At 47.3% G+C, this 23,921-nt stretch overlaps 1 protein-coding gene across 1 annotated transcript in view; it reads right to left on the reverse strand.

The window, feature by feature from the left end:
• LOC140620501 (scavenger receptor cysteine-rich domain-containing protein DMBT1) overlaps positions 1-21,367 on the reverse strand; it is a 60,020-nt gene extending 38,653 nt beyond the window's left edge. The window contains exons 1-13 of the mRNA XM_072804707.1: positions 21,058-21,367; positions 16,524-16,841; positions 15,142-15,180; positions 13,740-13,887; positions 12,468-12,658; positions 10,607-10,648; positions 9,383-9,700; positions 6,892-7,209; positions 6,281-6,313; positions 3,827-3,980; positions 2,092-2,281; positions 723-1,215; positions 285-326 (exon numbers count right to left, since the gene is read on the reverse strand). Of these exons, the coding sequence (XP_072660808.1) occupies positions 285-326; positions 723-1,215; positions 2,092-2,281; positions 3,827-3,980; positions 6,281-6,313; positions 6,892-7,209; positions 9,383-9,700; positions 10,607-10,648; positions 12,468-12,658; positions 13,740-13,887; positions 15,142-15,180; positions 16,524-16,841; positions 21,058-21,367 (2,596 nt within the window). The remainder of the gene's footprint in view (positions 1-284; positions 327-722; positions 1,216-2,091; positions 2,282-3,826; positions 3,981-6,280; positions 6,314-6,891; positions 7,210-9,382; positions 9,701-10,606; positions 10,649-12,467; positions 12,659-13,739; positions 13,888-15,141; positions 15,181-16,523; positions 16,842-21,057) is intronic.
• Positions 21,368-23,921: the final 2,554 nt, after the last annotated feature.

A 23,921-nucleotide genomic window follows, 5' to 3' on the forward strand; every position in this document is an offset into this window, starting at 1 on the left:
GCCATCTCATTGGGGAAATGTGGCTCTTAGCTTACTGTCCGAGCCGCTGGATCTCTACTTGCTGCATGCTGGGATCATACAAGAGATCTTAAGTATTACCGATGACCTGGTGTGAGCCCAGAGATTCTGATGTGACTGGTCTGGGTACAGCCGGGGCATCAGGGATTTCAAAGCTCCCTGGATGATCATAGTCTAGGTCACTGTCCACCAGTGTCTAGGTCAAGACAGATTACATTTCTTATCCACTCTGCAGAGATATTGGAGGTTCACAGTGTTGGACTTACCTGGGGATGCAGGGGTCACATCTGGAGCCCAGGCCCCAGCATCTGCATGAATTAAAAAAAGAAAGGTAAATTTAGGAAACCTAAGTTACATTTTATGAGGACAGGTGGTGGTTTCCTCGTGTGGGCAGGTCTCAAGCAGGTAAGCTTCGTGTCACATAGCCTAGAACAAGGGCGTGTTAGATTCTGGAAAAGTAGCTCAGACCTCGGAGAGATTGCAGAGTATAAAGGACCTGGCAAGTGTGTGGCTCTGGCGTGCATTTCTTTAAGGTGGAGTCAGGCTGTCAGCATTCTTTGTCAGCCTGGTTGAGGGGACACTCATGTCGGGCCACCGTCTGTCCTCACCTTCCCTGGCCCTGCTCTGGGCACCCCCTCCACCCATCACTCAAATGTTGCCAGTCGAAAGGTGAGAAAAAACCTGCCATGGAAGGAGAGGCTTACCTGAGCAGATGACACCTGCGTCCTCATGGTGGCCACAGTTATGGTCCGACCAGCCGGAGCTGGGGCACTGACCAAGGTGGTTCTCGTTTCCCGAACACTGAATGTTATCCAGGAGGATGCTTCCGGAGCCCGGGCCGAAGTGGGCCTTTCCAGGGGCTGCAATGGCCCGTCCGCACCCCAGCTGTCGGCACACCACCTGGGCTTCGTTCAGGTCCCAGAGGTCATCACACACGGTGCCCCAGGCCCCCTCGTGGAGGACCTCCACGCGTCCTGAGCACCGTCCAGATCCACCCACCAGCCGCAGCTCCGGTCCATTTTCTAAATAGAGCAGGGTTTTATTTTGGGGCTTGGGAAATTTTAAGTAGGAAGGATTTCCAGCTCCTGCCTTTGTGGCCAAGGCAGATAAGTGCAAGAACCAAGCGTCAGGCTGTCTTGATTCAGTAATGGGGCTTATAGGCAGAAGGGCGAGACGGAGAAGGGTTTGAATCCAGCTCTACTGCTCTCTAGTTGCGTAACCATTGACAAGTTGCTTAGTATCCCTAGGCCTCAGTTTCCTCATCTGAAATGGGGACTCGAGCAACATGCATCTCCGAGGGCGATCCCAGAGGGGTGACGACTATGTGCGAGTGTGACTACAAAGCATAGTGCTCAGCACCCGCACACCCTGGCTTCTGCAGGTCTTGCTATGTGGGTCTATGACACAATACTGGGATCCTGGGAGAAAGGGTCCCCAACTGTGTTTTTGGACATGACTTGGGTAAGTGTAGATTTAATCCCCTGAAGGCACTTGAGCCACCAGGGTGTCTGTGACTTCATAAAGCCCAATGGGGTTGGCTATTTCTGGGCCGACGGTTGGCAGCCAGCTGGAATGGCGTGCTGTCTCCTGGAGACCTTCCCTTGCCGAGTGCACAAGCTCTGCCATGGTCACCTGTGTTTCTGTTTCTCTAGCATGTCCCCAAGAGCCTTTGTATTTGCTATTCTCTCTGCCTTCACTGTCATCCATCACATGTCCCCTAAGCAAGGCTTCCATTCCTGCTCAATCTGCAGGAGCACCCACCCCACCCAGCCATCCTCTTCCAACCCCCAGGCCCTGTCTTCCCAGGCGCTACCACTACCGACCCCCAAGTCATCTTGTCATTTCAACTGCACATCATTGCCTTGTTTCAATTGCCCATGTGGTGCTTTTAGTGGGAAAATCTAATAGCTACACAGCAAGGCTTATGGGGCCACTTATGGGGTGCTTTAAAAACCGAATCCCAGGCCTTGGCAAATAGGGGAGTCGCTCAAGTTAGGAAACTGCTCTGTCTTTTGAAGACCAAAAACCTAGTTGAAACTTCCTACCTGGCTCTCCTTCACCCTGTGGAATTACGTTGAATCGAGCATAAAAGCCAGTGTTGGTGATCATAGAATCACTTCGGAACACCACAGTCATGATGTCTGAAGAGGAGAAAAATATCACAGCTACCGAGGCACAGAACTTCCCCATGGACAGCGAGGCAATCCTGGGGCCGTCGAAGATTTCAATGGAGTCGTAAGGGCATCCAAGGATATCCTCCAGGCTGGGGGCATCGAAGTGGAGGGTTAGTGATGGCTTCAAACTTCCTAGATCTTAAAACTTTAAAAAGTATGACAATCATAGGATTAAATATTTGGATTTACTTTAAACTGCATGTTGGTACATAAAGCATCAGTTGACTTTTATAGATGCCTTATTATAGAAGTCTTATTTTATCTGAGGATTGTGGGAGGCTTATGGTTACCACTTAGTAACAGAAATTTAAAAATCACTAAAGCTCTGGCCAAATCGCCATCTACAATGGAACATTAGAAATGCTAGTGTTCACCGCAGGTGAATTCTTACCAGACCAACACCCTGATGATCAGCATGTAATCAGCATCACGGCCAGATTTTCCTACCTCTGTTTTTCACACCATTCTCCATACTCAAATTCTTGGGGAGAAAAAACTCGACTTTAAAATAAAAACATCAGTGCAGAGAGTATCTGCACGTTGCGGTCACTCACGAGGATGTACGTGAGGCTCATTTTAGAACAGGTTACCTATAAGAGGATGGACTTTGGAGGGGTGGGTTCAAGGTTCTCACTTCATTGTGGGCTCTCTGTGTCCTTAGGGCTTTAGTCAACATGGACAACATGTTTCTAGGATACTCTTTGGCATAAGGCATGCCTGATTCCATGGACTGAGCAGTAATTCAGTGTGTGTAGCATTTCACAGCGTTGCTGTGTTTGCAGCATGATGTGTGTCCTGCATAGCAAGAAAGGCTTTTCGCAGAGTCTTCCCACAGAATCACATGTTGGAGAAGAGCTGGAGCTTTGACGTCAGACAGACCTTTGCTGGTTAACCTGGGGCAAGTTAGCTAACCTCTCTGAGCCTCAGGTTCCTCACCTCTAGGGGAGATGACAAGGGCATACATATATCTTAGGGTTGTACCAATGCTGCACTACAGCAAAGCAGACAAAATACATGGAGTGGAGCCTGGATACACAGCCAACACTTAAATGCCAGCTGTTATTTCATGCCATGGAGATAGAAAAACATCAGTGCCTTAGAGAAATGTATTCCGTACGTGCCAGCGATGAGGCCATGCGTCCCCTGGCTCCGTTCACTTACAGGCAACATTGGGAGGACCCAGGGCCTGGGCTGGAGGAGGTGGCTCATGTGTGCGCCTGGAAAGCCCCCTCCTGTTTGTTTAAAATTTAGATAAAGGAAAAAGAAAATCTAAGTGGTAAGTATCGAGACCCAAACAAAGGCAAAGCTGGCAAGGAGGATTTGGGTGACATTTTTAGAAAAGAAAAAAAAAAAAAAAAAAAAAAAAGAAAAGCTATCATAATAAGGTTGAGTTGAATAAGTTAATAAACCTCTTATTCAGTTCTGTGAACTAGCAGTAACTCATTGGAGAGCACGACAGAATTAATTTGACCTTCAGATTGGGAAGCATTTTGTGTTCTTTTGTCCCCCACCCCCATCCCCAAATGTTTCCTGCTTAAAAAAACAAAAAACAAAAAAAACAAAACTTTATTCTGATTCCACAAACCACCATTCTTATCTAGAAAGACTCTCCTCTTAACAAGTTGTTTTCTTACTTCAGAGTTGGAATCAGGAGTTCAATGCGAAACTTTTTCTCCACGTGAATCTCCCAAACACACTGGACATCCGTGGGGTAGCTTTCTGGGTACAGCGGGCTGGAAAAGGAGCCGGAGGGACCGGACATCACCCCTCCGCAGGAGCTACTTCCTCCTGAAGCCACAAGAAAGAGGATGTCAGCATGCGTCCATGGGGTGACCCTACTAACGACCCCTTGGTACCCGGTGTCTGCTGGAGTCAGGCAGTGTGGTCCACCTGGGAGTGCGGTGGGGGACCCACACCCAGGCTGTCTACACAGATCTTTAGTTTAAACATATCCAGGGAAGGAAAGTACATTCCATTGCAACCTGATGGGGCAAAAGTACTAATATGTGGGAGTTCCCGGCCTTTTCCTCTCCCCTTACTGTCTGCTAATGAAAATACCAGGTCTGTTCACTCTCTCCTCTTTCTTCTAAGGCTGAAGGATTCTTGCTTGGGGGGAGAGTGGTTGGGAAGGAGGGGGTCAGGGGGCAGAGGCTGTTAGGCCTGGGTAAGGTGTGAGTAGTTTGGGAAGGTTTGGGGAACAAGAGTCTCCAGGGCAACGTTGGGGTCTGATGAGCTGGAGAGAAGATGTTGGCCACCATTGAAGGATGTTGGCACCATGACTGGCACCTCACCTCCTCTTAAGTACTTTTTCACCACCTTGTTGGGGTAGATTGTGTTTCCTCTAACTGTATCTACTGAGACTAGAACTTACAGGTCTTTGGATTTATGAGAGTTACACAAGTGAAATCCAATTCTTCATTATATTTTTATGTCATATTCATATACATCGTACACTTGCATATATACACATACGCCTAAAGCAGCACGCCACACAAAAAAGTGCAAATCTTAAAATCATCAAATTATTTTAGAGGAAATTTGAAAATGTAACATGAGTTGTTGACCTGGTCCCTAAATTACCAAGTTGTTTAATTTTCTCCTTTCTGTCTTTGCCTGCCTAACTTGTCATGCTCCCAGAATTCCAAGATTCTTGGTCTTCCCTGTGACAGACGGCGGGAAGTAGGGGCGCGCCCAGTCATCTCAGAGCTATCCTGTTGCTTGTGCTGTAGTTACAACTGGGTCAGGTCAGACAGACATGAAAACTCTGGGACTAGATTTCTTGAAACCTCTGCACATGAGCTGGTGCCCGTCATGGGTGCCCCCTACAGGATTGTACCCAGAGAAGGCAGGCTGGGCACCACTGGCCGGATGAGCCACATTCTCTTCAAGTCTCTTGTCACCCTCCCATCTACTCTGACTTGGGCAGATCCACATACCCCCTTCCCAACCTGCCCCATTGGTTAAAAAGTCAGTATTTACAGGCCTTAGCAGTGCAAATGGATGCTCCTTGGTGAGGTTACAGTGGGGACTGAGGGGCTCCATGGGCTGGGGTCCTGACTCCCATGGTGTTCTCATGAAAGGGGCCAAGACAAGACTGGCATGGGTAGTAGACAAGTAGCCCTTCACCCATGCTGTGCCAGCGTCTTTGTGCCACGTCCTGAGCAAACTACCTAGCCTCTGCAGCATCTGTAACTGTGGAGTTACATTCTCAATTTTAAACAAGTGACTACCTGTTATATGATCCTGAGAAGCTGTGGAAAGACCTAGAAGGAAAAAGAAAAGGGAGATAATGCTGACATCCAGGAGAAAAATACTAAGTTTCATCTACAAGTTTGTGAAATATAAAAGGTTTTCTCTGAAATGTCAGTGTACTTAGTGCCAACTAAGAAAGGTCTGAAGGTGCTAAGTGAATATTTCTGCTGTCCTGCGGCACATTGAAGAAGGCCATACATTCTTGGATATGCCTTCTGTCATGAAGTGGGATCTAGGTCTCCTCGCTCGAACCTGGGTGGCCTTTGTTTTGACCAACAGAATATGATGGAAGTGACACTTTGCCTTAAGAGACTGGAAGCTTCCACTTCTGTCCCTGGGAATACTGGCTTGCTCGTGGCCCCCTGAACCACCCTGTAAAAAGTCTGATTAGCTTGCTAATCGAGAGATCAAGTGAAGAGGTCCCGAGACCACCTGGAGATGAAGAGGGCTCTGGCTGAGCCGACTAACCGTCTACTCCAAGCACAGGGCATGTGAGTGCAGCAGTCTTCTACTCTCCAGACAAGCTCTGGGTACCTTTTTGCAGGATTAGTGACAATCTGAGTGAAATGTCTCCCCTTTTTTGTGCTAATTTTGCCTTGTCTTCATACAGCCGGGGCCGATGGAAGGATGTGGTAAATGAGCCTGGTGGCCAGGAGCACTGACAAGCGTGGGTGCAAATCCACTGGCTAGCCCTGGGTGCATTACTTACTTTTTCTTGTCTCTGTTTACCTAGCTGGAAAAGTACTTGCAAAACAGTGCCTATTTCTTAGCATCCACAAATATTTTTGATACTATTATTAGAAAGTTGTCTGGACTAGAACAAAATGTGGACATACCTTGAGGTGTGGGAGGAGGCAGTTCTTCTGCATCTGAATGCATAAAGAAAGGCAATAGGTTACTCTCTTTAGTGAACCCAAAGCATGGAGGGGGCCAGGTAACGAGGGTGCAGGTGGCAGATGGAGGGGAGAAGGGGCAGGTGGGGAGTGAGGAGAAAGGACTCAGCCCTCCTCTGCCTTCCTCTTGCAGGGTCCCTGGGCTTGGGGGCAGGGCACAGCAGCAGTGTCATCTCTGCCTCATGGCAGGCAGTGAAGGATTACTTATGGCCCCTCTTTTGCTGAATCACCCAGACTACTCGTGAAAATGCAGATTCCAGCAGCCCTGCCCAAGCTAGTTAGTTGTGGTCTCTGGGGCCAGGGCCCTGGATTCCACATTGTAATGCCTCGGGCGGTGCTGGTGTACATGAACCTGCAAGATCTCCTGTGTGCAACCTCGTGCTAACCAAGGGTGGGTGTCTGTGTCCCAGGCTTGGTGCAGAGCAGATGCTCAAGGACTGTTTTATGAAAGAAGGAGTGAATGGGCGGATGGATACATTCCATGTGGGATGAATACTTTCAAAATATCTTCAATCACAATATTAGAAATTATTGCCCAAGAGGGAAGAGGCTACCTGAGCAGATGACTCCGGCATCTTCATGGTGGTCGCAGTTGTGCTCCGACCAGCCTGAGTGGGCACACTGGCCCAGGTAGTGCTCCATCCCCAAGCACTGCAGGTTGTCCAGGAAGATGTTTCCAGAGCCCGGGCCGAAGTGGGCCTTCCCCAGGGCAGACACGGCTCGTCCACACCCCAGCTGTCGGCACACGACCTCGGCTTCGTGTCGGTCCCAGAGGTCATCACACACGGTGCCCCAGACCCCCTGGTAGAGGACCTCGACGCGTCCTGAGCATCGACCTGAGCCGCCCACCAGCCGCAGCTCCGGCCAGTCCCCTGCAGACAGAGACAGGGTGAGTGTGTGAGTCCCCAAATGACCCTCCTGGGGCGCACCAGCACCAGGCCTCAGAGGCAGCAGGACTAGGAGTTTGCGGAGGGACATGCCTGGGCTTGAGCCCTGGGGCCTGTTCTTCATGTTTCTCGTGTGTTCCTGAGCTGCAGGTTGTGGGGTCTTCAGCCGTTCAATCTCACTTCAGAGGAATTTATTGATTGTCTTTCCTGTTAGGCACTGATGATACTGCTGGGGACCAAAGAGATATGGTTCCTGCCTTCGGGGTGCCTAGCATCCTTTAATCAAATGCAGATCCTGGGGCAATGCGTTATTCCAAGCAGTGAAGGGGAAGAACAGGTGCTGTGTTATGGCCAGGTAAAGGGGGCACCTGGGCGGAATCCTCTTAAAACAGTGAGGAGTGGGCCCGGGAGGAGGTGGGGAGAGAGAAAAGCATATGGAAAAAGACCCTGAAATGCCATTTCCTCATGTCTACATCTCTAAAAAATATGGACACACACACACACACACACACACACACACACACACACAGAGCCATCACTACATGTGGAAAAATCAAGAGTAATCCTTCCATCGGCATCCCAGTGGTGTGAAAACCTCCACAGTTCAGACAGAGAGTGAACTTAACAGCTAGAAGAAAAGAAAGAGTCCACAGAAAAATCAGGGAGAGCCAATATTTGAGTCCCATCAAGATAGAGTGTGACCTACCTGGACTATTAATGAGTGATTCTTCAGCATCTGTTTATAGGAAGAATAAATACATCAGTATGTTCCAGAAATCCTGCCTTCGACAACTGAAAACAAAGGTCTTAACTACATCCTTGCAAATGTTTATTAATCCCATATGGGAAGGATTAGTCCTGCTAAATAACATAGCCCTGGGAGGCCCAGATTCACCCATGGGTGTAAATGAGCGCCGCTCTCTGGCTGTTGGCCTGCACCTGCACCGGCAGGAAACCATCCATGATGAAGGGCACATGTAGGGTACATGACTTGAACTGCTGATTTTGTGGCAGATGGGGAGTTCTTGGGGGCAGCTCAGAGGTAGACAACCATCCCCCAGAGCATGGGAACGGGAATAACACGCGGCCAAAGAGGCTGTGGCGACAAGATCAGACACGCCACGTCTAATGAGATGCCACAAAGCAAACAGAGAGAGGAAGACCTCTAAGTATCACCCCAGGTTAAAGAGCCATCTAACCCAGCTGCTTCTCACGTGGGCGACTCCAGGTCACAAGCACCACTTCGAGTTATAGTTAGTAACCTTTCCAATCACACCAGGGACTAGGCTGTCAGTTTACCCAAAGGCTTCTGATTGGAAAGAGTTATTAATAGACGTTCCAGAGGTGAGTACCTTACCCCTTGCTAATTTTTGCACATGGATAAATCCAGAGTATCTGAAAAAATTGTAATGTCATAAGACGATTAAAATGAGCCATTTGGGGCACATTTTGGTTCAGGGCATGATCTCAGGGTCCTGGGATCGAGTCCCGCATCAGGCTCCCCGCAGGGAGTCTGCTTCTCCCTCTGCCTGTGTCTCTGCCTCTCTGTCTGTGTCTCTCATGAATAAGTAAATAAAATCTAAAGAAAAAAATGAGCCATTTTACTTCACTGATTTCCTTGGGGTATTGAGTGAGGAAGGTAGTACTAAAAATGGCCAAACATACAGCCCCTTTGTCAGGTGTGCTTTACAAAAGAGTTTGTATCCTTTCAGCAAGAGAGTGATCAGACTCTAGTTTTCCAGGGAAACTGAGGCTCTAGGAGTTTAAGAGTCGCCTAAATGCAGTCTGAGTGTTAGCATCGGCTCTGGGATCCAGACTCAAGTCTGTCCAGCTCTGACATCTCCTCACTGCCCCTAAATGAAAGACCTTGGATAAACTCCTTCAAGGTTCCTTTATCAATCATGTTCTTTGCACATGTCAGTTTGCAGTAAAGCACGCCTACCTTTGGTCAACCTTACTACCAAATTAGAAAATTGGAATGTTTTATTCTGGGAGGTTAGCAGTTAAAATCTTGTATTTTTGACCACATTAGAAGAGATAAAGCAAAAATGGAATGCCACATGTTTGAGGGCCCTGTCTTTGTCCCTGGCCAACCCTGAATTCTAGTAGAGTAGTCTTGAAGACGGTGGCAATGAGCATCTGAAGGAGGAAAGGCTACCTGAGCAGATGACGCTGGCATCCTCATGGTGGCCACAGTTGTGTTCCGACCAGCCCGAGTGGGCACACTGGCCCAAGTAGCGCTCTACCCCGGAGCACTGCAAGTTGTCCAGGAAGATGTTTCCAGAGCCCGGGCCAAAGTGGGCCTTCCCCAGGGCAGACACGGCTCGTCCACATCCCAGCTGTCGGCACACGACCTCAGCTTCGTTCAGGTCCCAGAGGTCATCACATACAGTACCCCAGGCTCCCTGGTGGAGGACCTCGACGCGTCCTGAGCATCGACCTGAGCCGTCCACCAGCCGCAGCTCTGGCCAGTCCCCTGCAGGTAGAGACCCAGTGATCATTGCTCTCAAGGGACACTGCACATTTCCCACGAGTTGGGTGAGCTCTCCACCCCAACACTACTATTTGGGATGGAGAACTTGCTAAAAGAGTCAGTCAACTAGTCAACCTCCCAGCTGGAGGCTAATATGTAATTAAGATTGTCAAAATAACATTTAGCCTAAAACATTCATTAACTGAATATCTATTGGGCCAGACGTATGTGCCGATCTATTTTGGCTAAATGCAGAAAAACATAAATGATATTCACAGTGATTTGTGGCTTTTTGTAGTGCTTTTGTGTATGTGCAGGTGTGTGTTCATCTTCACCTTCGTAATAACTTGGAAGGCAAGCAGAAGAGTACCAGTATACCAGTTTATCCATAAGAAGACTGAAAGTTGGAGAAGTGAAATGAGTCACCCCAAATCCCACATCTGGGAAGTAACAGATCTAAGCTTAGCTCTCCTGATTCCAAAGTTCACTATTTTTCTCTGCTCTTCCATCTGACTGCCTCTGGAATGGCTTTGATGCTCCATTCACTTTGAAAAAGCCTGTTAGTGATGCAGATATAGGTTACCTATGTGCAGAATTGGCCAAAAAATAAAAAAAATAAATAAAATAAAGCTAGGACCCCGCTAGAAAGCACTTGGAAGACTTAGAAGACTCTGAAAAATACCAAAAAAAAAAAAAGAAAAAAAAGAACTTTGCTCACCCTGGGATGCTAGAGCCAAAGGATCCCAAGAGTTTTGCATAGTCCTAAAAATTTGCATAGTCAATTGGCTCATTTTCCCAATTGATGAACTACTTTCAGTTGGCCTAGTTCCTGTCCCCAAAGCAGGTACAAATGCAGGTACCAAGAGGAAAGGATAGTTGGTAAATGAATGAATGCGTCCCAGGGCTTACCTGGTCTTGCTGTCACTGTCTTGGGTGTTGCTGTTGGGATTGCTGTGAATACAAGATAACACCCTTCAGATAAACAAGGTCAGGACAGCCGTATCCCTTAAACGCCAAGATTCTGGTTGACTCATTCTCCCTAGCATCTTTATAATAAATGAACTCTCAAATTAAACTCTGTTTATACGTGGTCTTGTTGTTCTAGAAGTGTGGGATCCAACAGAAATAATAATCCCTTCTGTCCAATCACTGGAAATACAATAACATTTAAATTGTGCCATTCTGTGCCAAAATGCAAACACCCATGGTGCCCTTCTAAGGAAAAAACTATCTCTTCCACATGCTTCTATTTTGTTAATTTTCCCCAAGTGTGGGATGCTTGATTAGGTGTATCTCACTGGTTTTGATAAAATTGAGGAATTAAGAAATCAAATTGGCAATTATCAAGGTACAGAGACCCAACTGTTGGTATGTGTAACTTGGTTCCCCTGTGAGTACGCATCATGCTGGTGCAAAACGTGTGCAGAAAGAACCTCTCATCTAGCTGAACCGACGTGGGAAATTAGGAAATAGATGAGACCGAGATCAAACTATGACACTCCAAGCACTAGGTGGGGGGACAGAGGAAGACACACGAACGAGGAATGGAGATAAAGTAGCAACGTTAAACGTGACTCACTGATTAGATGTGGGATCCGGGAACCGGCCTCTGCAATGACAAGGGAGCCTCGTCAGTACCTGTGCAATCATAGTGACAGTGACTTTCTCTGATCCACTTTGCGACACTGAGCATGCTCACTGAGTCGCCCTGGCGCTCGCTAACAGGGCGGGAGACTGGTCTGAACAACATCTCGGCCAAGGCAGATGCTAGAACTGCTCATGAGGTCCGTGAGACAGCCTCTTTTCTCTTAGAGGTAAATAGTGCAGGATCTATGCCTGGGTCACTATGGGACAATTACTGAACCTCTCTTGCCTCAGTTTCCCCATCCGTTAAGGGGGAAGAAGCATGGGTTTGTGTGAAGATAAAGGGAGATAATACATGTAAGTGCTTACAGGGTTGCCTGGCATAAAATAGGCATTGAGTAAATGTTTCTTGCTGTTTTGATCACTGTTGTTGTGATTACCCAGCCTTGAGTACTCGTGCTTCATCAGAAATCCTTGGCTTAGCTTCTGCCTTCTCACCACACGCCCTACACACCCCATCTCTGCGCTCACACTGCTTCTTCACCTGCTGTGCCCCCTCCCTATTTCTTGACTCACAGCCTGGCCAGGCTTAAAGACAAATCTAAGGCTGCTTCCTCCTATGTTTCCTTCGTGCTTATAGCCCATGTGATTCTCTTTTCTAATGTCTTTTGCTGAGATGCATGCATGTGTCAACTTAGTATATTCTGGTCTATTCTATTTGTTTGCCTTCATTTGGTATATTTTATGTGTCTACTAATTGCATCACATGGGTTTGTTTTGAGCTCCGTCCAGGTTGTGCACGAGCCCCTCCTAGGCTGGGACTACACCCTCTTCTTCTGCAGGTCCTAAAACACCCACCTAGTACTAGATTCGGGGTAACTCCAGAAGTGGAACCCTAATGGGCAGACTGGAATGAGGTGTTTATGGGAAACCAAGCCTGTGGTGACTCTGCCAAATATTGACCACATAACGTGTTAGCTCTATGCAAGGGCTTTGCTTATATCATTTTGGGTAAGCCTATGAGGGAAGCTTCTCTTATCCCCATTATACAGGGAATGGCTTGAGGCCCAGAGAGATCCGGTCTGTTGTCCAAGGTCACAGATTAAGCGACGGGGGTTCTAACTGGCCCCAAGGCAGGCAGTCTAGCTGCAGCTCCAAAGTCCCTGCTTTTAACCACCATCCTTACCTTTGGGTGCAGAATAATAATAAGCAATGAAGTTTTTCCCTATGTTGTTGAAGCTTCGGAAGTACACGAGGGTCAATGAGCTGGAGGAGGACGAGTAGGTGAGGTAGGACCCGGAGCAGGTCTTCCCCAGGGACTTTGCTGAGGATGGAGGGCCGTCCAGGATTTCAAAATATTCATTGGTGCAGTCCAGGCTAGGGAAGCAAAGACCAGGGGCTGCCTCTTAGCCGCCCCATTAGCGGGTCTTAGAGGTATGCTGTGAGGCAGACCCTTTCTTTCATGACAGTGAAGCTGGGCACAGATTAAAAGCCTGTCAGTCATTTAAACATAGCATGGATTCCTTTTATCCCACTTTTTCTGGAGGGGCTGGGATCTTAACTGGAAGAGGGAAGAGGCGGAAGCACCAGGTGCACCCCTGCTGAGGCCTGAGACATCAGGGACCTGGAAGCCCAGGGCCGAGGGCCTGGCCAGGCACCAGCCTCTCTACAGGACATGGCTCCAGGCTCCAGAGGACCTACGTACAAATTCCACAGCCACCCTGCCTCGAGGGAAGCGTGCCACCCAGCTTGCTTTGAGCAAGTCATCTGATTTGTCAGCTTTCATTCTTTGTTCTGGGGTTTTGTCCAGATGCCCCTAGTGTTAGAGTCAGAAGACCATCTCCACACCTCGGCCTGATGAGCCGCCTACTCTGTCATCTTTTGATTCAAAAGTAATAAATAATTTAGGTTGCTCCTGGGAGTTAACTTCCATACGACATTCATTTGTGAATGACATCAACCTTGACTATTTACAATATTAAAACCTAAAATTTCTTGATTTACTAGGTCTGGGGTTTCCCCTGGAATCTGCATCTTTAACTAGAGACTGAAACATATTCTCTCTCTCAATCTCTCCCTCCCTCCCTCCCTCTCTCCCTCTCTCTCTCTCTCTCTCTCTCTCTCTCTCTCACACACACACACACACACACACACACACGTGGACGCGGAAAATGGTGAAAACAGCATAAGGTCTGAGGCCTCGTGCATTATTGCATTACTTCCTGGTTTGATATTGCCCTACAGTTATAGAAGATGCCACCATTGCGGGAAGCTGGGAGAAGGGTACGTAGAACTCTATGTTTTATTTTTCTAATTTCTTGTGTGTCTACAACTATTTCAAAAGTCAGAATCAAAAAGAGTGTGAAGGATTCTTTTGCTTATGAGAATCAAATTCGGGAAAATGCTTGGAGCTCTACACTACACTTAAGTGTACTTAAGACATGTCTTTGTGACTCACTTAAGATACGGAAATGCCAGCAGTATATGATCAGATGCATTGGCCTTGATTTGCCACACGCAGGTTATGTTGTCATGCATTTCGTTCCGCGGGGGATTCCTAATTGCTCCAGATGAGTTGGTAATAACTCTGCCACACTTAGATTTCTCTAAAAGCAGAAAGATATTTTACAATTTTAGTTTTTTCATTGTTCAGATCACTAATTTTGTAATTCACACTTTCTCCCTCCCCCAAAAGGTCTCCTTGATCATTACCTTGTGGGTACGTCTTAGGACATATCAGAGGCATATACCAGTCTAAAAAGTCTTGCATACTTAGGAAATCAGGGCATGAAAGTGTCTGAATTTTGAACATCTCTCACTTGTTTTGAGAGTTCTACCTCTGACGTGGCCATGCTGGGCGGACCAGCTATCCAGTTTCACCCAGAATCTTTCCTTCTGGTTGTTACTCCCTAGTGGTGGGTTCTGTAGCTTTGATTTTCGTCAGGTCACCAGTAGTAATGAGTAAATGGCTTCATTTTCCCAAGAAAGGTGAGTCTATGTGAAGCCTCTATGTATGAAGATGGCGATGTTCCATCTGCCATCTGTTACAATGTGTTAAAATTACACTATTAAAAATCCACCACTAAGTGGAGAGAACTTGCCCTGAATCATTTACTCCTCCAACACTGACATCATTCTGTATCTGCCTGTTTACCACCCGTCCACTTGTTTTCCCATCTACTTGTCTATCTGTCCACTATTCAGTACAAAATTAAAGGTAACTCCTGTGGCAATGGCTTTCTCCATCAGACTCTCTGGCTGTGTGAGAATCAGACCTACACTCGATTGGCTGCAGTCATCCACCTGTGGCTCTTCCGTAGAAGGACCAGCCAGGCTCTCCAGCCATCAGTATTATTTTAGCCCTTTATCTCCAAGTGGTGCTAAGAAAAGTTTAGTGGAGCTTCTGGAAGCCCAAGATACAGGCAAATACAGGGGAGGAAAATGGAAGATGCAAGGAAGGGGTGAACAAGGAAGACAGAGATTGTCAGAGAAGGGAAAAGGGTGGAGAAGAACAACATGGTTATTATGACAGTGGCCCTCTGAAATGATGCTTTTGGGGAGTGCCCTAGCGACACGGCTGTGTTAAGAGCCACATGCCTGTCCTTCACATGGAGGGTTCATGCTGGAGACCAAGCAGGCTGGCACCACTTGATTATTTGGACTGCCTTCTTTGACTACCTAGAAATGAACTGGAACCATCAATTTATCTGCCTTCATTATTGGACTCTTCACTTAGAACATGGGTTCAAGGGGATTATCCAGACAGGGCAGTAGTATGTTGCTCAACTTCCTTGGAGAATCACTTCAGGGCTTGAGCTAGAAGATGGTGGTCAGAGCAACCAGAGACACCAAAGTCTCACCTGCAGCCATTTTTGGTGCTATGACATCCAATGGGCGATCTGTCAAACACACAAAGGACATATGGCTCGTCAGCTGGCACTGAGTTCCCCGTGAGCTGAACATGATTCCCTGGGGAGCTTATAACAAATACAGTGTGGGGGGCCCCCCCAGAACTGCTGAGTCATCTCTGGGGGCAAGGCCAGAGTATGTAGGGGAAGTTAATGTGTGGGGTGGAAGAAGCACTGATCTAGGTCCTTCTTAGATTTTGATAAATTATCAATTATGACAATTGATAAATTGTCATATACACAAGTGAGATATTTTAAATTTTGGGGTTTGAGAACACTAAAGACATGAAATTCTGGCATCTGTAGCCAATTCTAGTGACCCAAGGGCTGGGAGCTATGAGACTTTGAGGTAAGAATAGGAAGAGGCACCAACTGACCCCTTCCTTTGACCTGGTGCTCCTCAGAGATGGGGATCCAGGACCTAAGGATGCTGTGGATCCTCCTTCATGCCCCCTGAATATCTCCTACCAGAGACACCTGGCCCAGAACCTTCCACTGGAGTCCTTTCCCTGGGTCTAATCCATTTCCACTTACTAGAGTTGACGACCCAGGAGGGTATTGCCTGAAGCTATATCAGACCTTTTCTACTCAGCTTTATTCATAACTCACTTTCTGACCAAAAGCCAGCCAAGGGTAGGGTCTCAGGGAACCTAATGGTTTGATGAAGGAGAGAGGCATGGAAAACTCTGGATGCTGGCATTGAGAGCATGTGGGGGAAAGGACAGCAAAAGAGGCTCTGTAGGCACCAGGAACAAGGCAGAGGGTGGGAATGGAATTGGGTCACCTTGACTTTGGCCAGGTCCAGCCCACCGGCAATCCTCCCTGGGGCAGGAAGTGTCCTTAACCACCTCTTATGTTTTAACCACCCCCTACCCATATCATTGCCATGGCCTTGTAACCCTCAGAGCTGACAAACTGAAAGTGCTATACAGAAGTCTGAGAAATTTATAATCTGCTTCCTGTGTGTAAAATAGGAGAGAAAAGTGAAGCTGGGTCAAACCAATTTTAAGGTACTATCCATTTCTCCCACTGGACAGACAGGTGACTCCACATGTCCCAGTCACTCTACTGGCCCAGAGGATGACACATCCAACTTCCAGCAGAACTTCTTCCCCAAGGTTTTGAGAAACCGCATATGTAAATATTGCCTTCCTTACCTGAGAGTGAGACTGTTGAGTATTCAGCATCTGTAAGCATGAGGGATTAAAATATCTGTTGTGAGCAAATAATGTACTGGTTCCTTTTCAATAGCTAGATTTCTACTGTCTTTTGAAAGGTCTTCTCCCAGAAACAGCCAAGGCTGGACTCTGCCTGGGAGGGGAGCAGGGCTTTACCTGAACAGATCACACCTGCATCTTCTGTGTGTCCACAGTTGTGGGAAAACCAGCCGATGTGGGAGCACTCCTCCAGGTGCTGTTCATCTCCCCTGCAGTGCACATTGTCAAGGAGGATGTTCCCAGAGCCTTCCCCGAAGTGGGCCTCACCCGGGGCTGAAATGGCCCAGCCACATCCCAGCTGCCTGCAGATGATGTTTGCTTCTGGCAGGTCCCAGAGGTCATCACACACGGTCCCCCAGACTCCCTGATAGAAGAGCTCCACGCGGCCGGCGCACCTCCCGTGGCTACCTACCAGCCGCACAGGGGCCCAGCCTCCTGGGGAAGAACCGTGGGTCAAGGGGTGATGGCCACTCACTCTGCCTTTCGATGATTAGACTACATGCTACCCAACCTATGTTTTCTTATTTTCCATGACTTTGCTATTCACACCCTTCATGCATCATGTGAGCTCCCATGCCATTCTCCAGAAATGTCAGCTTTAAGAAGTAATGTCTTCCTTATCCACACTCTATTTAAGACTGCTTGCCCGGGGTACAGTGTTTACAAGAATGATCACAGCGCTTCTCTTCCTAACATCTTCACTCTTTATGGTGTGACGTGGCTGCTCTGCCTATCAGGATGTTGAGCTTATTTTCCTACTCCTTGATTCTAAGTGGGTAGCCTATGATTTGCTTTGGATGGTAGAATGTGGCAGAAGTAATGGTGCACTCATGGGGAGCTGAGACCTCAAGAGGTTTGAGAGGTTTCAGTTCATTCCTTGGGAACACTGAGGGAATGACATGAAGAAGCTTGAGCTGGTCTGTGGGTGAGGAAAGAGCATGACCTCATCATTCTGTCTCCTCAGATAACAGCTATGGAACTGTAAGACATGTGAGGGAGGCCATCCTAGGCCAGACAGCCTTTAGCTGACCTGCCTGCTAGCCACAGATGCATGAGCAAGCCCAGCAGAGTCAGCCAAGACCAGCCAAGCCGATCCCAGAGTGGCAGGACTACCCAGCTGGCCCCTAGACTAGTAAGCAAGGATAGATGGTAGTCATCTTAAGCCTCTGTGCTTTGGGATGGCTTTACATGGCAAAAGATAATTTATACCCTTGTTTACCCATACCCTCTTCTTAGTTAGGTTATTTTTTTGTGGTGATCATTTTTGAAATATATACAAATATGGAATCATTATGTCGTAGTCCTGAAACTAATATAATGTTATATGTCCATTATACCTCAATAAAAAAATTAGATGCCAAGAAGAGAGATTGGACAGATATATTAAAAAATGTTAACATAAAAAAATTAAAAAGAAAGATGTGGAGTGTGAATTCAGGTGATTGGACCTCACAGAACCAACAATGGCACCTTTGGTAATCGCCATCCCCCCAAAGCCACAGCCAATGGCCAGGAGCTATGGCACACGCCAGGCACAATTGTACCAGAGCTGCTCAGACCCCAGGCGGTCATAATGGTTCCTCTGTCTCCTCCCTGAATCTTTTGACTGTACAGCTAGATTAAGAGACTCATGGGTCCAATATTTTACTCCCATCTTATCTGACCTCAGACAAAATCCAATTCATAAAAGAAAAAAAAAACCTAACACAAGGCCAAATATCCTGAAATATTACTAATCCCTGCTCACCGTAGAAAACCCTCTCAAAGAGCCACCTCACTGTTCTCTAATTCTCTATGCTTATTGACCAGCCCTATATCCTAATTTGGAACAAATGTTAATGTCTCCCACCCTGTAGCCCACAGGGAGTCTGTCTGGTTTCTCCCCTGCCTGGAATAATCCATGGCTCCCTCACCCTTCAGGTCCCTCCCAGATCCCTCAGATCTGGATGGAGACCCTCTTCTGGGCACCTATAGCACCCTGAGATCCCCCATCAGAGCATTCACCACACTTCTTTGTAATAGGTTCCTCCCCCCATGGACTTAGCCTATTTGAGGGTTGGCTCTATTTATTGCTACATACAACCCTGGTGACATTATATATCCTTAGTGACACATATTCATTCACTCATTCATTATTGAGTGAACAAAGTTGTTCAGAAGACATAAAAAGAAACAGGCTTACCTGGAGGTACAGAAGAAGGTGGTTGTTGAGCTGCTGATATCACCAAGGATGTGGGAAGTAGGGTCTTATAGGCTATTGGTGAGTTAAAAGGAAGATAGTCATTGGGGAGCAGTCAGAAAATCGGGAGAAGGTACAGTTACTTCAAGGGATCACCTGCCTCCTGGATTGACCAGGAATAACCATGACACTACTTTCCAAAGCCAGTGCTCTCATAGCTCCAAGATCTTCATTTAGGACAGAGCATGGTATTATTACTCATTGACAAATGAATATGCACTACGTGGCCATCAGAAAAGCAAAGCTCATGGACAATTTGCTCCATGTGGCCTGCTGTAGGAGAGGCCTTTGGTCGGCCATCATCTCTCTCTTTGCTGCCCTCTCCCCAGGTGTGTCATGACGTCACCTGAACAAAGCAAGGAAATTCACACAGCAGATCATGGAAGTGGAGTGTGCGGGAGGGAGGAGAGCATCAACCCCAAAATGCATGAGGAAACCTTTGAGGGTAAGGGAACTGTTTTATATCTTAACTACGGTGGTGATTATACGGTGGCACACAATTACCAAAATCCATCAAATTGGACCTGAAAATGAGTGAGTCTTAAGTACATAAATCAAACATTAATAAAAATATGATGAGTTGTTGGATGAGTAAAGGGATGATAGACGGACTGATAAATTTAGCATGGGATCTAGGTAGGTAGCAGCTCATTGTTAAATCCTTCAAACTGCTGTGTATTTGAAAATTCTCATGGTAAAATGTTAGGTGGGAAAGCATCCCTCAATTTCTAGTACAAGATCTACATCTCTGTCCTTCAAAGACAGCCTCTGGCTTTCCACAGTGGTTTACACCTCATTCAGCCAATCCACGTGGCTGCTTATCCTCTCCGTGTGTCATGGAACATCAAAGACATAGAATTTTAGGGAGCATGGAATCTAATGTGCCTGTTCTAATGATTTGGAGAGGGAGAGCCAAGGTTATTTATCTGGAGAGACACCAGCCCGGATCAGATTCCTTCAGCTCGGGGCCCTTTGCACGTCTCCACACAGCCTCTTTTAGTTCACATTAGACCAAAAGAAGGAGCTGCGTGAGTGCTTCTCAGGTGCCAGGAGTCTTTGGGCGCTGTTACATTCAATTCTCTACATTATTCCTACTCTTGGGAAGAGAAATTGAGATGAAATGGGAGCAAGAGATGATATAACCTGGCTGAGGTCACATAATTGAGGGTGATCATATGCCATGTCTGCCCCCTCCCATTAAGGTGCAGGCCCTGTGAAAGGAGAGAGTTGGGCAGGGTGGGGTGGGGGGAGTTTGATCATTGCTGTTGGCCCCAGTGGTTATTGGCACAGAGGAACATGCAGTGGACACTCAGTCAATATCCGCTGAATGAACAGATGAGTGAATGCATGAAACTGGGAATCAAACCAGGATGTGCCTCTAAACCTCATGATCTTTCTCACATCCCGCCAGGTCTAGTAGATGATGCCAAATGTAACACGGGTTCTACCTGTAGGCAAAGCAGCTGTGGAATCAGCACCTGTCAATGTAAAGAGAGATCATGCCTGTTATCACGTCTAATTTAGTGACTTTATTGGGAACGCCCTAGTTTTAGGGAGCGTTGGGAAGCACAGAGAGGCAGAAACCCTGCCTTTGAGGGTCTTAGTATTTCCTGGGGATTTGAGACATGAGACCAGGTAGCAAATGCTGAGTGTCCCAGGGGAGCTTCAGAAGGTGGTGTCTCCCCAGGGGCCTTAGGCGTTGAGGGGTGTGGCTCAGGACGGGCCAGGTGCAGCCTGGCAGGGCCTGCCATTTGTAGGGACACTATTCCAGCTGCCAGTGGGGCAGAATTGGGAAAGATTATGTGGTGCAGAGAGTCAACTAGCGGGACACATAGGTTTGGGAAGGTCACCAGGCCTAGTTAGATGTGAAGAGCCGGAAACATCAGCTGACAAATTTGGCCCATCACCCAGGGGTCACAAACTCAAACTCAGAAGTTTCCAAGGGCCATGGGAATAAAACAAATAAGGGATTTGAGTGATGGGGACTGTGTGAACTGGAAAGCTGTTTTGTGACCAAAGGTCAGCTCTTTCTCAGATGCAGCCAGTTAAACACAATAAAAGAATTTATTGTTTTGAGCCTGAACTTCTGTTTTTATTCTTTTTTTTCCACAAATGCAAGAATTTGGGTTTTTATGCCACATACTCTGATTTGGCTGAATTGAAGTTCAGCCTGAATTTTCAAACCAAAGAGGCCACTTCTGAGCCTGGATCAGCCGTCATGAGCCATACTCAATGATCTTTGCAGTCAAGGGGGGCAGGCTGGTGCATAACTTTGAAGGGATGTAGACAACACCAGTTGCCTGCCTCAATCCACTGACATTTCTAGGCTATTCTATCTTGTGTGGGTGGAGGAATGAGACATGAGGAGATAGGGAGGAGATAGTCCCCAGATGGGTACTGACAGCCTCTCACCTGCACAGATGACGCCGGCGTCCTCCAGGTGCCCGCAGTTGTGCCCGGCCTCACCGCTGTGCACACACTGCCCCAAGTGGCTCTCACTGCCCACACACTGCACGTCATCCAGCATAATCTTCCCAGAGCCTGCCCCAAAGTGGGCACCCGTGGGGGCCTCCCTGGCCTGGCCACACTGAAGCTGGCGGCACACGACTGTGGCCTCGGCCAGGTCCCAGAAGTCATCACACACGGTCCCCCATGTGCCCTGGATGAGAACCTCCACTCGGCCTGAGCACCTTCCTGTGCCATTCACCAGCCTCACAGCCATAGAGGCTCCTGGGGAGACACAGAACAATGGGAAATTCTGAGATTGACCTTTGTGTCAGCATTTTGCCTTGATCCTTTTACAGTGGTGGTCTGATGGACTACTGATATCATAGTTCCTCTGCGTTGGACAGAGAGAGAGCTCTAGGGTCTTAGCACATCAAGGCTGCAATTTTTTCTTCCTGGAAGTGCCTGAAGGGGCTAGAAGATCCCAGGAAACAGCAGCATCGGGCTTCTAGAGGGGAAAGCCAGAGGCCCTGGTTCTCAGCTGTACACATGTCCCTCCCATCCCACCTACAGCAAAAGAACTCAGGGTACCCTTGACCTGAGGGTCATATGGATGGGGGCCCTATGATGACCATCCCTTGGTGGACAGCTGACAAGAGTCTTCTCAACTGTGGAAGTTGACCAGGGTGGTGTATCTGGATATTACAGAACACTCTTTTTAGCACTAGAGACATTTCTTTGCAGCCAGCATGGTTGTACTTTTAACCATAGAATGTTCACCTAATGCCTATTAGGTGCGAAACTGGACAGAGTTCACCACTCAGGATTTACAACCAGTGAAAGGATGGAAAAACCACACACATTGCACTCTCAGGGGAAATAATGAGGAATATCTCTAGGAATCTAATAGTGTTATCAGTGATGGACACATCCTCTACTTTGGGAGATTATTTCATGAAGGTCTGGCTTTGAAACATGAAGACCTTTGCTGCAGGTTGATCATGATAGAAGAGGGCTGGCCCCAGACAGGAATGAAGGGAAGTGCAAGTTCACATAGGATGGAAACCTGTGAGGACTTCAACTGCAACATGATTGGATTAGATAAGTTCATCTCCTCTCCTTCCCCAAGCATGCAAAAGGCATGAAAATGTTGTGATCTGAAAATACAGAGAAGATGAGATGGATAGTAAGAGCCGATGGAGAATTTCAGCACATTCTTTTTAGAAACTAAACAGAGTGGGGTTGAGAGGATGTTTGCTGAGCATTAACTTGGGCTGTTGTGGGCTAGGTGAGGGTGGCTACCCGCTAGAAGTGAGCAGACTCACCCCAGAGGAACCTCGTGGGTGATGTGTTTGGAGGAATAGGATGTCAACCAATGTAGGAGCGAGGTGCTGGTAAACAAAGGGGATCATGGTCAATTGCATTTTTGAAAGATGTCTACAAAATATCTCTAGTTCCTCAAACCCTTCTGGAATCTTGACAGTCCCATGTCCCAAGGAGGACTTTCTTTTTTCTTTTTCTTTTTCTTTTTTTTTAAGATTTTATTTATTTATTCATGAGAGACACACACAGAGAGAGAGAGAGAGAGAGAGAGAGGCAGAGACACAGGCAGAGGGAGTAGCAGGCTCCATGCAGGGAGCCTGATGTGGGACTTGATCCCAGGTCTCCAAGGAGGACTTTCTGCATCATCCCTTCAAACCTGGTTGGGCCTTTGCAACTTTCTTGACCAATGGTGTACGGCACAAGTGACACTAAACATTTTTGAGCCAGGGTGAGAGAAATGCCATGCACTTGTGCTCTGTCTCCTCCAGGGACTCACTCCTGGGACCTGGCCACCACCCTGGGAGAAAGGCCAGGCCTCATGGACATGCTGACGTCTGAAAGCCACTCTCAACGTGTGTAAATGTCTTTAGGCCAGTTCTCTCTCTCACCTTAGCAAAAAGCAAATATTTAATGGCAACAGTGATGATGACAGTTATGATAAGGCTAACATTAATGTTGACTTCCTCGCGCCCAGTACTAAGTAACTGACCAGCTCCTTTAACCTCCACCATGGTCCTCAAACCACATCTATGTATCTATGAATGTATGTAGATGTGTATATATAAATAATAGTGTGTTTATACATGCCTATACACACACTCATAGATGTATTACATACTAATATATTCTATTATAATGCCCATATTGTGGGCAAGGAAATTAAGGCACAAAGCAGTTGAGTAATGTCCCCAAGATCACACAGTTCGGGGGAACCGGTATTTAAAATTAGGAAATTTGGTTCCACAGTCCTTGCAAGAAATCTTAGTGAGATTTAAACAAAACCTGGAGAGAACTCCCAAAAGAATTAGATTAATATTTTGTCGGTATAGAACCAAGGTAGAGGGTGGAGTTGGAGAAGGAAGGCCGCGTGACAGTAAGCCTGTTAGCACTGTGTAATTGTTAATGCATGTGCACAGAACACCGTGATGGAAGGAAGGAGGGAGGGACAGAGGGAAGATGAGGTGGGTAGGGAGCGAGGGGAGTGGGGAGGGAGGAAGAAAGGAGGGAGGGAGGGAGGGAGGGAGGGAGGGAGGGAAGATGAGGTGGGTAGGGAGCGAGGGGAGTGGGGAGGGAGGAAGAAAGGAGGGAGGGAGGGAGGGAAGAGCCCAGTTATATTGCAGCATTACCTGGGCCTCATTTTACAAATGTGCTTCTGTTTTAATAGTCTAGAAGGCAAATTTTTTTTCACCCAAATTTGTTTAGAGTTATTCATAGTAGCACATGTAGGGATTCAGTAATTTAGAACTCAACCTTTCCCTAATATATTTTAGGCCAAATACTAGTCTTAA

Source organism: Canis lupus, chromosome 29 (genome assembly GCF_048164855.1).
Source record: "Canis lupus baileyi chromosome 29, mCanLup2.hap1, whole genome shotgun sequence".
In the NCBI taxonomy this organism is placed as follows: Eukaryota; Metazoa; Chordata; class Mammalia; order Carnivora; family Canidae; genus Canis; species Canis lupus.